This window comes from Prinia subflava, chromosome 3 (assembly GCF_021018805.1).
Source record: "Prinia subflava isolate CZ2003 ecotype Zambia chromosome 3, Cam_Psub_1.2, whole genome shotgun sequence".
NCBI lineage: Eukaryota > Metazoa > Chordata > Aves > Passeriformes > Cisticolidae > Prinia > Prinia subflava.
This window is the reverse complement of record NC_086249.1, coordinates 41,489,469-41,504,106: the sequence shown is the minus strand read 5'-3', so window position 1 is coordinate 41,504,106 and position 14,638 is coordinate 41,489,469. Positions and strand designations below refer to the sequence as shown.

The window sequence follows — 14,638 nt, the reverse complement described above, 5'->3', positions numbered from 1 at the left end:
AAAACCTTGGTCAAAATGGAAAAGAAAATCTCGGGACAATACTTTATGTGAACATGTATGTTTTCACATCTGATGATTGTAATGTCGCATTAACTTATTAGGAGCAGGATCTTTGGACTTGGCCACTTTGTTCTGGAGGTGAAGGTGAGTGCAGCTGTGAGGATACAAGCTGCGCTGTGTCTGTTCTCCACAGGACCCAGGGATTGTTCTCAGGCTTTGTATTCACCCCTACAAGTCTGCTTACAGGGACAACTCAGAAGCTGAAGCTCACAGCTATAGTATATATTTGTATAGTGTAGCAAAGAGTGCAACCCACTCAGCAGCAGGAGAGAGAACTTGCACCACTGCACATGGTGCAATGCAGCTCCAGTTAGAAAGCATGCTGCAAGGAGGTGTTGGCAAGGGAAGAAAACAAATGAGCTTCATGAGAAAGTGGTAGCAGTGAGATCACCACAGAAAAGGCTGATTTAGGTGCCGGTCTGTTTAAACAATTGTCCTCTTTTTAACTGCAGGAGATCTGCATCTTGGCTGTTGGTGATCTTAGGCTTGTATGAGATTCTCTGAGTCTCATCCTCTGGAGCTAAAAAATCCACCCACTGAAGAAGACAACACTGTATTTTTTATAATCCACATACCATTATTATTTTCATATAAATGTTCATACAAATCCTTTCAGGGTTAATTTTCCATCACTGCAGTCTTCCTTGCTGAATCAACCACTCTATGTCCAGACCCATTAACTTTAATTCAGAACAAGTGAGTTGTGTCAAAGATGGGAGGGCCTCACACTTTCTTTGACAGCCTGGCAAATCCCTAGACATCTGTTAATAGAGTACAACTTTAATATGAGGTCAGAGATTCAGGGATATCATTACCTCTGCTGTGTCCTCAGCCTGCCCAGTCCCATTTTAGGCTCTGCTACTGATACTGCACAGATTGCACGTGGCTTTTATTGCTGCTACAGGTATTCCTGGCAGATTTCTTCCCAGGTCTGCTGAATAGCACATGCCACTTAGAAAAAAACCAGAAAATATTTCCTCTATGTGTGCCATATCCCACTGCAGAGAAGTTAGGCCACCTAATCTGAAGGAGGTAGGTATGTTGGTTACACTCTGCTTCCCCCTTCATTGTTGCCTTTGAAGACCTCAAAAATCTGGTTTGTTGTCAGCAGAAGCTGCCTAAACCTATACCCTATTGTTTTCATGTGAGATCATTCATATGTAAGTATTGCAAATTTGAGGGTACACCACTGCTGTAGACAGGAGAATTTTTGACTTAGGCTAACTGACTGCTTTCATGAAGCCTGAGTGGGACTAAGTGGGACTAATGTGATAGCCTCCCAGGTGGAAAACCACCTGATGGCTCCACTGTTGGCTACTTGTTTGGGACTAGTCATGGGCACAGGGAATAGATGGATCTCACCAGAGAGTGGTCTCCAAAAGTAGTAAACTATGCAGAGATGGATTAATGTGTGAGAAATTGCAGTGTGGATGTTTTACCTGATATTAAAATGAGGCAGATAAGTTTCGTAGGCAGCATCTGAAGTCAAAGGCTTTGGGCACAGCCAGGTTCCCAGCAACAACTGTTGAAGCTAAAGGGAAAGGGAGAAAGGCATGAAAGGCGGTGGCAGGATTTAGGACATGACTATATTTGTCTTCAGTTGAACAAAGATCACCAACATTTCAGCATTCATAGAAGGAAGGATCCATCTCTGGCTCTTGGTGGACAATAGCAGGTAGAAGAAAAGGACCCCAATAAGTGGAGAAAATGCAGGTAATTTATGAGGACAGACAGGTCCCAACACACTCAGTTAGTCATTTTAGACCCTGCCTCTGGTCACACTTCCTTCAGAGTGGTTAAGCCCTGGAGAGTGGCATGTTACCAAAAGAATGAGAACAAGGCCCTGGGGGTTACTCTTAGCCACAAACAAGAAAATCTCTGAATGCTTCCCCACCACAGAGGCTTTAGGCAGTCACAGAACAGTCAAGGGAAAGAGTGAGTGAGGTGGCAAAAACTGCTCATAGAGCAGAAATTAAGAGTGCCACGGTTAGAGCCGGGAAGGAGTTCAAGGCTTGAAAATTCTTCCTGCTGACTCACCCAAGGCAAATCAAAGGCTTTCCCTGGCAAGTGCTGTTCACACATCCAGATTCTCAGCTTTCATTTAGAGAAGGAGTTGAGTTCTCACAGGGCTGAAGGAAGCAGCTCCTTAGCTGGTACCCACGGTGAGGAGTCAGCCTCTCAACACTGCACAATGTCTACACATCTGTCCCTTGCTCAGCACCTCTGCTGGGTGCAACGGGATCACCAGTGCCTCATTTTCGAAGGCTGATGGTCAGAGCTGGCTGATCAGCAGCAGACCTGGCAAGCATCATACCAGTTTCATGGAGCTGCTGAGGAAAACTCCAGAAGCAGTAAAGGAAAACTCCAGAAGCAGCAACAGCTCAGCCTGGAGCTTTTCACAGGAGCATGGGATGGGAGGAATATAGCTCACCAAAACCACACCTGCAGTGATGGTACTGGTCTTGTCTCAGTATATAGCAGTAAAAGTTTATTCCTCTCCACTGGTGTGAAGAGATCCACAGGGGACTGAGCAGTGCTTGTTAGATGTGAATACTTGTATTGCCTGTATGACACCTACCTGGATGTTTAAAGCTAAAAGAACAGTAAAGAAGCAGAAATACTTTTTTCTACCAAACAACTTAAGAAAGTGGTAGCAGATTCTTCATGCCACAAATAGGGGCATATGACAGGCAGAAGGAAAGAAAGTAGTCTTCAGAGCACCAATCCTTATCCTGGCCAGAGGCTAGTTAGCAATGCATTGGGCCAGAGAAGCACATTATTTGTAGTGTCTTAACAGGTATCCCAGTGAAATAAAGTTGGGCACCAATTGAAATAAATCCTCTTTTTTAACCCCTCCAAAGTTCAAAGCTAGCTCAGGCCTTAGAAGGCTTTGGAGGAATATTTCATAGACAGGATAAAGGACCCAAAAGAGGCTCTGACCCTCAGCTGCAGATCAAGATGTTTATTCCAGGTGGTGTCCAGAGGGAAAGAGGACGTGCACAGAGGAACAGGGTCTTTTCTCAGCTCTTGTGAGGGTGGGGCAATTGGAACACAGCCAATGGGGTCAGAAAGGGAAGGAAGGGTCAAACTACATGGTACAAGCTCTAGGGGTCCCTGACGGGGGAGAAATCATTCCCACAGGGGAATGTAACATCCCAATGTCTGTGTTTCCAGGCAGGTGAGAAAATAACTTCTGCAGTGAACTCCCTGCCATCAGTCCAGTTTTTGCATAGTTTTAGGGCTCAGTTCTTCAGGTCATGGGTGACTAGTTCCCAGTGGTATATTCCAGTGGGTGGGCAGACACGTTGTTTAACCCCAGCTCTACTCCAGCACGGTGCTACATCGAGCAAGAAGCTGTAAATGTGTTGTTGGTACCAGGCACTGTAAATGCCCCCGCACTCTGATCAACTGATGTGCATTCCAAGCAGAGTTCCTTCAGCCTCTTCTCATGCACATATTTTGCATTATCTATGCATTATTTGCTTTATTCAATAGCAACTATTCCACTCTTTCATTAAGCTGGATAAATGAGTTTGCCGTAATTAAAAGTTGTTAGCTAACTTACCTAAAAAGAATTCGCCTTACCTAGACAGAGCTTTTTGGCCCAAGCAATGTGTTAAAACATGTTCAAACTGTATAGTCCCATCAACATTTAAAACCAAGGATGCACAATTCTATGTTTCCATAAACTGGTAAGGACAGACTGGAAGATGATGTACTGCTGCGTTTTAGGCCAGAGGAATTCTGGATACTAGGACAGTCAGTACAAGCTTGCTGAATTGTGCCTGATGCTAGGACAACTCATCCTTCTCACAATAACTCAAGTTACCTCCTTATCTTCTTTGGTGGCTTTTAGATCTGCATGATAACAACTGGGAATTCATTCCTCCTACTTGTGTTGAAAGCCTTAATGAAGATAATTAGGCATTATGTGAGCTAGTAACTAATAAAGAAATTTTGGGATACAGGAATCACCCATTGTAGGTGCAGCTCTCCCCACCAAGGACTATGGAAGACACAGTTAAAACCTCAGGTTGAACTCTCATATTTAAAATTTTTCAACAAGCCTCCTTGTGTTCCAGCCTAGAGACTGCTTCTTTGTAGGTATCTCACTAGTCAGGATTTTCAAAATCTTAATTCTGCTCTTGCTTCTTATATGTCTAAATCCAAAGTAATTTGGATCAACTTTGGGTTTCTTGAAGGAGCAATGCTGTAAGCACTGACAGTGTGAGATGAAAGTGAAGAGAGATTGTGGGTAGGCAGTATCTTCTACTAGACTAATTTTTAAATGGGTTAATTTGGATTTCAGTTTTCTGACCTGCATTTTTCATGTCTTAAATACCAGTCACTGACATATGCCTTCTTATGCTAGATCTTTTCTAACTATATTGCAAGAGCTAAATTGATATTGCTGCAATGTTTGAATTGCCATTTACATTTCCTTTTAAAGATCCCACTGTCTTTCTGGCAGCATTTTCAACTACCTGACAACATTTTAGATCTCGTGTCTGGCTTCAGGTCTGTAATTCCTTTTGCCCATCTGTAAGACACTGGTAGTAAAATATACAGTGTATTGCAGAGCACTATTAATTGTTATTAAACTTGGTTGTGAATTTGGCACATCCTGGTGATAATATTTAGAAAACTGACGGGTTCAGTTTTTGAAGAAGGAATAGATAATTTCAAAAGGGAGAGTTGTACTGCCTGAATTTCTGCATGCCATACCTGTGAATTTTATGGTACCTTGCTCAAGTCAAGATTCCCTATTTTGCATGTGGAACTGCTGTAACTGGCTGCACATCTGGAGAAAAATGTCCAAGAATTCAACTTTTTATTCTTAGGTTTGGGCAGGTTTGTTACTCTTCAGTGACTTGTATGCAGACAGCAATATTTGAGCAGCAGGGAATACGCCTCTTTTTAAGTTACAACAAGGTATGCTTTCAAGAAAACAGCTTTAACCATTTTTTCTGTTGTTTCTGTTTTCAGTCCTACCTCCTGTACTCGTTCCAAGACACAGCGAGTTTAACCCTCACCTCAGCCTCCTTGCCAAGTTTCGAAACACCTCTCTGCACAGCGAGCCGCTGATGCCGCACAATGCCACTTACCCGGATTCCTTCCAGCATCCCCCCTGCACCCCTTTTCCATCATCCCCCAGCCACATGTTCTCCCAGTCACCTAACAGCATCAGCTACCCCAACTCCCCAGAAAGCTCTTCTGGACCAGGAAGTCCCTATCAGCTCACAGGTAAGAAGGAGCTTTGGGACACCCTGACTGAGGCATTTGGGGGTCTTGCCAGGGCCTGGGGTCAGGTGACAATCCTGTGCTCCCCCCAGACTGTAGCTGCAGATTGAACTGTTGGGTAGAATGGACTTGGAATGTGATTTCTTGTGACTGTCTCTTGTATATTGTGTCTCAGTCCTTCTGACAAATGCTCAAGAGCTTGAGAACTGTAATCATCCCACTCCTAGAAGTGCCTGGGTGAGATGCCATGATTACTGTGGGGGAAAAACTGAAGAGAGGAGCACGTTCGCCAGGCCACCTTCTGTCCAAAGGTGCCCATCCAAGCTTCTGGTACAATTCAAGGAAAAGATCACTTCTAAGACCTAAGTTAGGGACCTAGGATGGTCAGGGTAGGAATCTTTAGAAAATCCATCAATAGACAGGATAAAATGGGGAAATTGGTGTGCAGTTTGTTTTTTTTTTTTTAAGTTTATGGCAATCCCACAGACTATAAATTTCAGAAATTTAAGGTGTTTAACAATCTGGCTCAACACTTGGAGAAGTCACCAGGCAAGTTCCTATTACTTTGGAACGTGTTTCACAGTTCTGAGATTAGCAGGTTTATGTCACTCCGATTGTTTGTGTTGTGAACTCCTGACTTAGTACAGCTCTAATTACCTGAAAATTTAACTGTGCTTCTGCTGTTAATGCAACACAGCTAAGAGCTAATTTTAGTATCAAAACATGGTTCAGATTCACTTCGGCACTTTAACTTTCAAATAGTTTCAGTTATGTCAGCTTTTTCATAAAAATGAATTCAGGTCAGAATCTTGTAATTTAGGATTTTAGTGTCTCAACTATGAAGCATTTCAATTCAGATCTTTAATGATATGCCTATTTCATTTTAAGTGGAAGAAAGATGTTTATTTTACAGGGTGTTTGTAGCATTTGAACTTCCTTTTAAGCTGAATACTTTCAACACAGTTTGATATTTTTCCTTCCCTCTTCATACATTGAATGTACCTTCATTTATTTCTTCTCTAGGTCTGTATTTCTGATTTAATCATATTTAGCAACACTTAAACATTTCATCAAGTAGTAAGACTTGTTTGTTGTCTCCAATATTTTTCTTTCACCTCTGTGTAACTCAGCTGGATTCAGTGGAGCTGGTGCTGACAGGTAGATCAGGCCCATTCCAGCTGTGTAATGACTCTGACTCGTGCATTTAACTGAAATTGGGACCTTGCAAAGCTACTTAATACTGGAAGTAGCTCAACCTGAGCTTCAGTATATCACAGCACACGGCATACTGATAAGCATAATTTGCCTGTGTAGCAATCAGGGATGGAAGCAAACTAAAGCAAACTGGAGTCACATCAAGAACCTTGAGAGGGATTGCTGTGACCAAATACAGATGTCAACAATGCACGTTTCTGCACCTCATGGAATTGTCTGTACTCTCCCTATAATCAGTGGAGGAAAACAGACACTCCTAGAATAAGATTCATTGCGTCTTCTTGTATATGTTCAGTACATTGCAGGTGTGCTGTTCAGTGTCTGCAGGTTCCTATTTTTCTTTAGTGGGTATAAGGAGACCTAAATGTGACTAGTTTAGAAGTAGACATTAAAGTATCCATGTAACCACGTGATTCTGTGATTATATGCATTTCTGTAACTTATTTTCTCTTCCACTATTTCTTGATTTTGTTTTGCTATTTTTTGTCGGAGGGTTATGTCATCTAAGTGTTAGAAATATCATACAGTGTATGAAACTCCTAGGTCCTGAACAGTGCTAAAATAGAATCGAATACCATGGAAGATTCAGTGGTTGCCTCATGAGACAGTTCACAGTTATCCACTCCGGGTCAAGTTGCTCCATTTTGAGGGCCAGCCAAGAGACCCCAAACACAAGAGGGAATTTCAGTCTGGAACCAAGTTAAGCCCTTCTTAAAGAGGCCTTTGGTTCTGCAAACTTGTATATGGCTGTAATTTGCATATAAGCCCACAGAGTTTTTGTTCGAATGAGACAAAACAACACACTTTTATGCACTGAATGTTGACATTTTATAATATGAAAAGGAAGTCCTTTTTAATTTGGCTTTCTAAAGTCTCCAGCCTTTCTGGATAATCCCCACTATAGAGTCACCTTCAGTTTTCTAGCTCATGTTGCTGTAAATGAAACAAATCAGGAGGTGAGCAGTTGTGACTTGATATTTTTACTCCAGTGTTTTTATGACATCTATTGCTCTTTGATGGGAGAGTGAAAAAATCAGGAGATAGAGAGACTTCCCTTGTAGGACAGAGGAAAAAAGAACAAGTCTGGAGGGAGTTTTGCCAAGTCTGATTTCTACAGCTTTCCATAGGCTTTTTTTACAGATTATGAAGAAAGAGAGCTTTCTCCCAGAGGATCAGATAAAGTTAACTTCTGCTCTTAAATCATTCTCCTCGAGTTTTAAATTAAAGAGAGAATTCTCAAAATAACAGATGAAACTGCATTATTTTTTTAGGGTAACAACTGATGTTAACAGAGAACTTGATTTTACACGGGTCTAGGCCTGAGGCACTGTTGTGACCATCCCTCTCTCTTTCAAGTGCTACATGTCCAACATGACAGCTTTTCCTTCCCACCTTTGCTGAACATGCAATGGTCTTAATCTAGAGACTGTAGGGAGGTCAGATTCAGGTTTGTGCTTTTTCCAGTCTTCTCAAGCCGAATAATGCTGAGGTAGTAAAATATTCACCAGGAAAAAAACCAGGAAGAATTTATCAGCCTACTGACTTAGGTGTCTTTCTTCCTTTCTTTCTCCTTTCTTCTTTCTTTCTTTCTGTAGTGGAAACTCCACCCCCACCCTACCATGCAAGAGAACCCCCAGGAATCCACAATGGACGCTCAATGGATGCAATAGCTGAAAGTCAACTAGTGCTGTCTTTGCCCAATGGAGGTAAATCTGCCGACGGAGAAGCTGAAAGTAAATAACCGTTTGTACTATTCTTTAAATAAAAACTGTTAAGAAAAAGTTGTTATTTGCACAAGAAGGTTTAGTGATCTGTAATAATAAGTTTCAAGCAGTTTTGCAGTAACGCTGTGTGCTAGACCCATCCATTAGCTAACAGGATAGGTTAATGTAATATTTCCATGAATTATGTGCAGAGTTACAGAGTTTAAGCCATATTTGCATTCATGGACTATTGCAGTTAAAAAGCTGTTAATGAAAGCAAACATTGTTATCTACATTGTAAAGATAAACATATCAAATCAAGGCTGGTGAGGCAATATAATACACAAAAGCATTATCAGTATCAGAACTCATTTCTTTATCACCTTCAGCTCTACGTTTCAAGTACTTTAAAGCCTTATGCTAGGGACCCTTTAACTGCCATCTTTGTATTAATGTTACATTACTGGTTAGCTAGAAAAGAAAAGGACATGTTCTAGTGGAGTACAAAGATATTTTGACAGAAGACCAAAGTCTGTGTCATCTTATAAGAATTCTTTAGTGGGAGAGGCATTAATGGTCAAAGAAGGGTCTGGGGTTCTGCTTGCACCCCTCAAAGCAACTTGATGACCTCCCCAGCACAGTCTCTGCTATCTTTGGGCTAGTACTGGCTGGTGCTGATGCTCCCACCATTCAGAGCCCATTGCTGCAGAGTAGGAAGGGGAAATGAAGTTCCTCTGCTAGCTTTTGCTTTGGCTTCCTGCTACTGCAAAGGAAAAATCGCCATTGTTCTTCTAGTCCATCATATTGTGTTCCTAAAGAAATATCAGTTCTAGAATGAGGACTGAACTCTGCACACACACGCACATTAAAAAAAATATTGCCAGCCTTCTGAACCAGCGAGAAGTGTGTATGTAGCATGGAACTGGAGCAGAAGGAATGTGAGGGGATAGTACTAATTATGGATGGATGTTGGTATTTTATTGGGGAGGGCTGAAATAATGATATAAGACTCCAATCTTCTTGGAGGGCATATAGCAAAGTTTAGTAAAAGGCACATCCTTTTTATACAGTGTTCAGATGCAATGAAACATGATTGGTCATTCGGGCCAACACCTTTTCATGAACATCTTTGCAAATAAACAAGTTGCAAAAACAGTAGGTGGAGAGATTAGAAATTGTTTGGAATGTCTTCCTCCAGAGCAAGGCATGGGAAAGTCTATCTGACTTGCTTTTCCAGGTTCTGCTGCTGCCTGATGCCTAAAAATTTCTCTGTCAGCGTCCACAGATGGGGACACGGAATGACCGGATAATAACAAGTTATCAGACACCGATACTTTTAAATAAATTGTCAAGCTAGTTTAATCTCTTTATCACAGCCTACCATCCCTGATCACTATCCTAGTGAATATTAGTTGGAAGTTTATTAGAGGTTATGCACAGAGGTGCTCTGGGGGCAGGCGGGCTCACATGCCTGTGGTGAGCAGGCAGGATAAAGTTTCCTACTAATTCCTGTAGGACAAATGAGGCTCAGAGATTCTGTTACATTTTTGAGTCTTTCTCTGTCTCTGACTTAGAAAACCTGGGCAGGGATAGATCCAAAAGAAATGACCTTGCTGACATTTCTGCTTACAGTCTCACATGGAAGCGGAAAGCCTGAAAGTGTGCAAAAATTGGAGTGATTTATTACTTCTGAACTACAGAGTTTGGTATTAGGCTGAAGGCCTAATACCAAAAACTTGGCTCAGCTTTGACTTGCTTTGAGCCCATCTGTCATCCCTATCTCCTGCTGGTGTGCAGAGCAGATGTATCCCTTACTATTTTCAGTGTGTAGTTTGGGCCTCAGTTCAGCAAGGAATGTCAGTGTGGTTGATTTAATGGAGTGGAGTTTCCACTTTTAAGAAGAAGTGGGGCTCCTCAGAGGCTTAGAGTTAAGCTGGTGCACTAACCTTCTGCATGTTTGGGACTTCAGTCATAAAATCAAGCAGTGGAAGCTTCTGTTGGGATAAAGTATGACACAAGTGACTGTTCAGATGAAGAGATAGGGGGGCTGAGAATGGGAGGGAATGAAAGAAAACAGAGAAAGATTGCTTTAAAATATTGCTGAAACCTGAGCAGCTGCTTAACTTTATTTTATACAGACTTTCGGCCTGTTTGTTATGAGGAACCCCAACACTGGTGCTCAGTTGCCTACTATGAGCTCAACAACCGGGTAGGGGAGACTTTCCAGGCCTCCTCTCGAAGTATCCTGATAGATGGATTTACAGATCCTTCAAATAACAAAAACAGATTCTGCCTGGGTCTGCTCTCAAATGTAAACCGCAATTCTACTATAGAAAACACCAGGAGACACATAGGAAAAGGTAAGACGAAACCCCCTCTCCTCAGGAATAATATTAAGATCTCAGAAAATCCATGCATTGCATTAACAAACCTAACTGATTCATGAGATGTGCTTAACTTAAAATCAAACATTACTTCTGAAATAGAAGAAAAGCAGAGGATTCTTTTCTGACTGGATAACAATCAGCAGAGTAACTCCTCACAGAGGCTATTTACTTGGCCAGCAAAGAGAAAAATGTTGTTTATAGTTGTGTGTTCTAATTTAGCAGTATGTATTTTCATTTTATTTATTAGAGCTTCTGGCAACTGGGAATATTGCCATTGAAATGCCACTAAAAGGATAATTGCTGGTGCCTCAGGGCTGCTTCTCCTCCCACCAAATAACAAAGGGAGATGGATGAAACACTTAGTAGCTGAGTTACTTAGCTGAAGAACTCTGTTAGAATTGTGTTTGTAGCTTCTCCCCCCCACCCCGCACCCTGCCAGTCTGATTCCCAGCTTTGTCAGCTTTTCACTAGCAAAGCTAAGGTTATTATTCTCCCACCAGTGGTTGCTGGTGCAGCTCTGTGTGCTCCATCTCTGGTGTACAGATGCCCTCAGCATGCAGTGTGACACGCTGCTGGTGCCGAGTATGAGGAGACCACACCTGGACGCATGGCCACACACACTATCCCAGCTCCCCAGGGCTGTGTAGGGTTTGGTGTTCTCCCAGAACTTACTGTTGTTTGTGGTGGTGAGTCAGAAGGCCTGTGCCAGCCACTTCTCCATGCAGATGAAGCTTTGCCTGTTCTGGTATATCCAGTCTAGACTAATTATCTTGCCAACCCAGCCTCTCACCAGTAGCTGCCTGGGAATGCATTTCCCACTGGGCTAATTAACTCTAATTGTTCCACTCCTATTATCTTGTCAACCTCACCTCATTTCCCAGGCCTAGAGCAATATTTTAATTGGCTCTTGATAGTCTAGTGTTGAATGACTGAATAGGAGGAAGCTCTGAGACAAATGTGGTACAGTTTTTGCAAACAGCAGTGAACCTGAGGGCCGGAGCAGGCAGTGTTGTGCTCAGGTCATGCGCTTTTGCCCGGAATGGAAAATGCTCATGTTGCGGATGCTACAAGTGTGGGCCATAGTGGAGAATTGTGCAGAGTGCAAAGGTGTTGTACATCTAGCTCTAACTTACTTAGAAAATAAAGCAAGGCTTTACATCCTATCAGTGTAAGCCATCAGAGGGATGTAGATCAAAGATGAGCCTGGCCCTAAAAGAAGAATGACACAAGATCCCAGCTGTCATTTGGCGATGTTACAGCCTGTGACTTTCTGCCCCAAAAGACGAAGAGACAGAACAGAAATAAGGTTAGGTAAATGCTAATGGTCTTTATCCATTTAAATGTGAAGATCAGTCTTAATTGATTAAAAGTCCTTTAAAGTCCTACACTAGGAATGTGCCCAAGGGAAGGGAGCAGGTTGCCCAGAGGAGCTTAATATATCACAGAGCCTTAATTTTACTGCTCTTCCCTGTTTATGCAAATCCTAAAAAAAACCATACAGAAGTGGAATACAAGTGGCACCAGTGCAGGCCTGCAGAAGAGCACAGAGCAGCTCCAGAAGGGTTTAGTTCAAAGGCATGGTGGACAGATGAAAGCTGCTGAAATGGATACAATTGTCTCATGTTAACACGGGAGAAAAGAGTGAGTAAACAAGATTAGCTCAGTAGGATAAGGATATGTGATTGAATTGTCATCTAGTGTATCAGCGTTAAACCATTTCCTGGAAATACCACATCAAAGCTAAAAACAATTCAGAACATAATGCAACATCTACGAGCAATTGGACCTGTTTCAGCAGTCAGACTTCAAGGACAAAAAAGGAACTTTTAACGAGTGTCAAAAAGATGTGGATACTTGGAGACTGCTGAATTTTCAGTTTCTGCAACGAGCAATGAAATATCACCAAAACCTTTGATTTGATCATCTACAAATATGTATTTAGCTGCTTGGTTTCCTTTAGGGTGCTTTCCTCTGGTGAATGAATACTAGAATAATAGGAATACACACTTATTAGTTGTATTTATTGCTTTTAAAAATGTCACAAGAAAAAAAAATGTGTAACCTCGGCTTTCAGAAGTGACATTGATGTTTTTGTTATTGTAGCACAATATTTGGGCAATGCCTTTGAAAGCATTCATTTTTTTTTTCAGAAAATGGGTTACTTCATATTCTTTGAAAAACCAGCCTTTAAAATTTTTCACCTGTGATGACCCTAAATCAGTAGCTACACCTGAAGGTTTGAAATGTGGTGCACACTTACATCCTTATTCTTCTCTTCCTACCTTCTGTTCTCACTTCATCTGATTATTTCAGAAAGCTATATGGAATCCATCAAGGTCCTTTCTGTCTTTCCCTTTTATCCTTTCCCATGGGAAGGAAGGTCGAGTGGTAACAGTCCCAGTGTGCAGCACCCCAGAGTGCCTTGTGCAGTTGGAGCTGACTTTTCCTGTGGCTGCTGTTCTCAGTGCAGTACCAGAGTGTGCTCCGAGCCACACCCCTGCCACTCGCAGCTCATTTCACATCTTGTGGGTGCTCAGAAGTCAAGTGATGGCTTGAAGACAGACCTTAGGGTTGCCATCTGAGTCAGCCTGGAAGACTATGGGAGAGTGTATTTTTCCCAGATTCTTTTCCCACTCAACCTGCTTTCCCCTGTGCCATTCCCACTTCTGTATAGAGGCTGGTGTTGTCCTGAGGATGTGCTGCCACCCCTTGTTGTTATGACTGCAGAATGATGAACAGACTGGGAATATGTAACCAGTCTTAGTTTGTGTGAAAGACACCAGGAGTAAAACTAATTACAGCTGCATTATTAAAGCAGTTACCAGTAGCTTTGCAGGCAGTCTACTGAGGCTCTGTGAACATTTGTGTGTGTTTGAAGGGCATACCCAGCATTAAAGAGGAGGATTTTATTTTTATTTAGTGGCGTTTTTTACAAGAAAAAAGAACTGAGTTCTTCCACCTCTCTTGGCTGTGGGAAGGGTTCATTTCCCCTAATCTAGCCATGGGAAGGGTGACTGTCTGGGTATTTTCACAGGATGACGGCCCCCTTCAGGTTGTGGCTTCATGCTCACATTCAAGCAGTCAGGGTCCCCATTGCCACACTTGCACTGATCTCGAAAGATCTCACTGAAAAATTTTGGTTTGTTTGTTTTTAAGTTTATTAGTTGGTTCAGTTCCTCAGCCTGGACAGCAGCCCAATCCTCAGCTGTTGCTGCCAGCATGAAAGCAGGTGTGCCAGCAGGGGTAGGGAATGGGAGAGCCTTTTCAGCACCTGCACAGACTTTCATGGCTTTAAGCTGGCTCTGAGCCTGCACTCTGTAGCAAATGGAGTGAATCATCTCATTACAGTGCCTCTCTCCATCTATCAGCCAGAGAAGGCAGCTACACAGTTATCATCTTAGAGATGATCCCCAACTTCAAGGTTGCTGAATTAGGCTAAGATAAATTCTCCCACCAATTCAGGTATGTTTTCATTCAAGCAAATATCCTTGGTAGATCAGAGTCTTTGAAGGGATAGAAGTGCTTCCACCCTAATTTCCTCAAGTCACAGTCAAAATTTGAGTCAGTATTGGTAAGTCACTTGGGCACTGAAAAGTTCAGAAGAAAATCAGTCATTTTCTTGCTAAAGGTCACTTGGAACAGGATCTGATGAGTAAATCACATCATGTAAATGCAAATACATGATTCTGATGTGGCAGATCAAGAAAATACAGAAAAGCTATTTTAAATACACACCATAATGTGTTTTAAATGTATGACAGTAGGATCCTGTAGTAAAACAACAGTGTGTAGTGAAGTGGGTCTTGGCCAGTGCGCATTTGCTCAACAGCAAAAACACATTTAGCTGTGTAATGTGTTAGTGATTTTTCAGTTCTTGGATAGTTTTGATTGATGTTTAGGATGTGGTTGGCATGTGTTTGATGTTTATGTATGTGTATTTTGTCATTAAGTACTATGCTGTTGGATAAAAGCAAAGCAACCTGCACTGAGTAACAAAGATCCTGGACAGATACTGGGCTTGTATGCACAAAC

General features: G+C 42.0%; 1 protein-coding gene across 4 annotated transcripts in view; it reads left to right on the top strand.

Moving 5' to 3' along the window:
- Positions 1-14,638, top strand: part of SMAD9 (SMAD family member 9) — a 44,053-nt gene that overhangs the window by 16,985 nt on the left and 12,430 nt on the right. For 2 of the 4 annotated variants that reach the window (XM_063394814.1, XM_063394816.1), the window contains exons 3-5: positions 5,047-5,304; positions 8,112-8,222; positions 10,358-10,579. In XM_063394814.1, the coding sequence (XP_063250884.1) occupies positions 5,047-5,304; positions 8,112-8,222; positions 10,358-10,579 (591 nt within the window). Of the gene's footprint in view, positions 1-5,046; positions 5,305-8,111; positions 8,250-10,357; positions 10,580-14,638 lie in introns of all 4 variants that reach the window. The other 2 variants (XM_063394813.1, XM_063394815.1) reach the window with 1 other exon arrangement.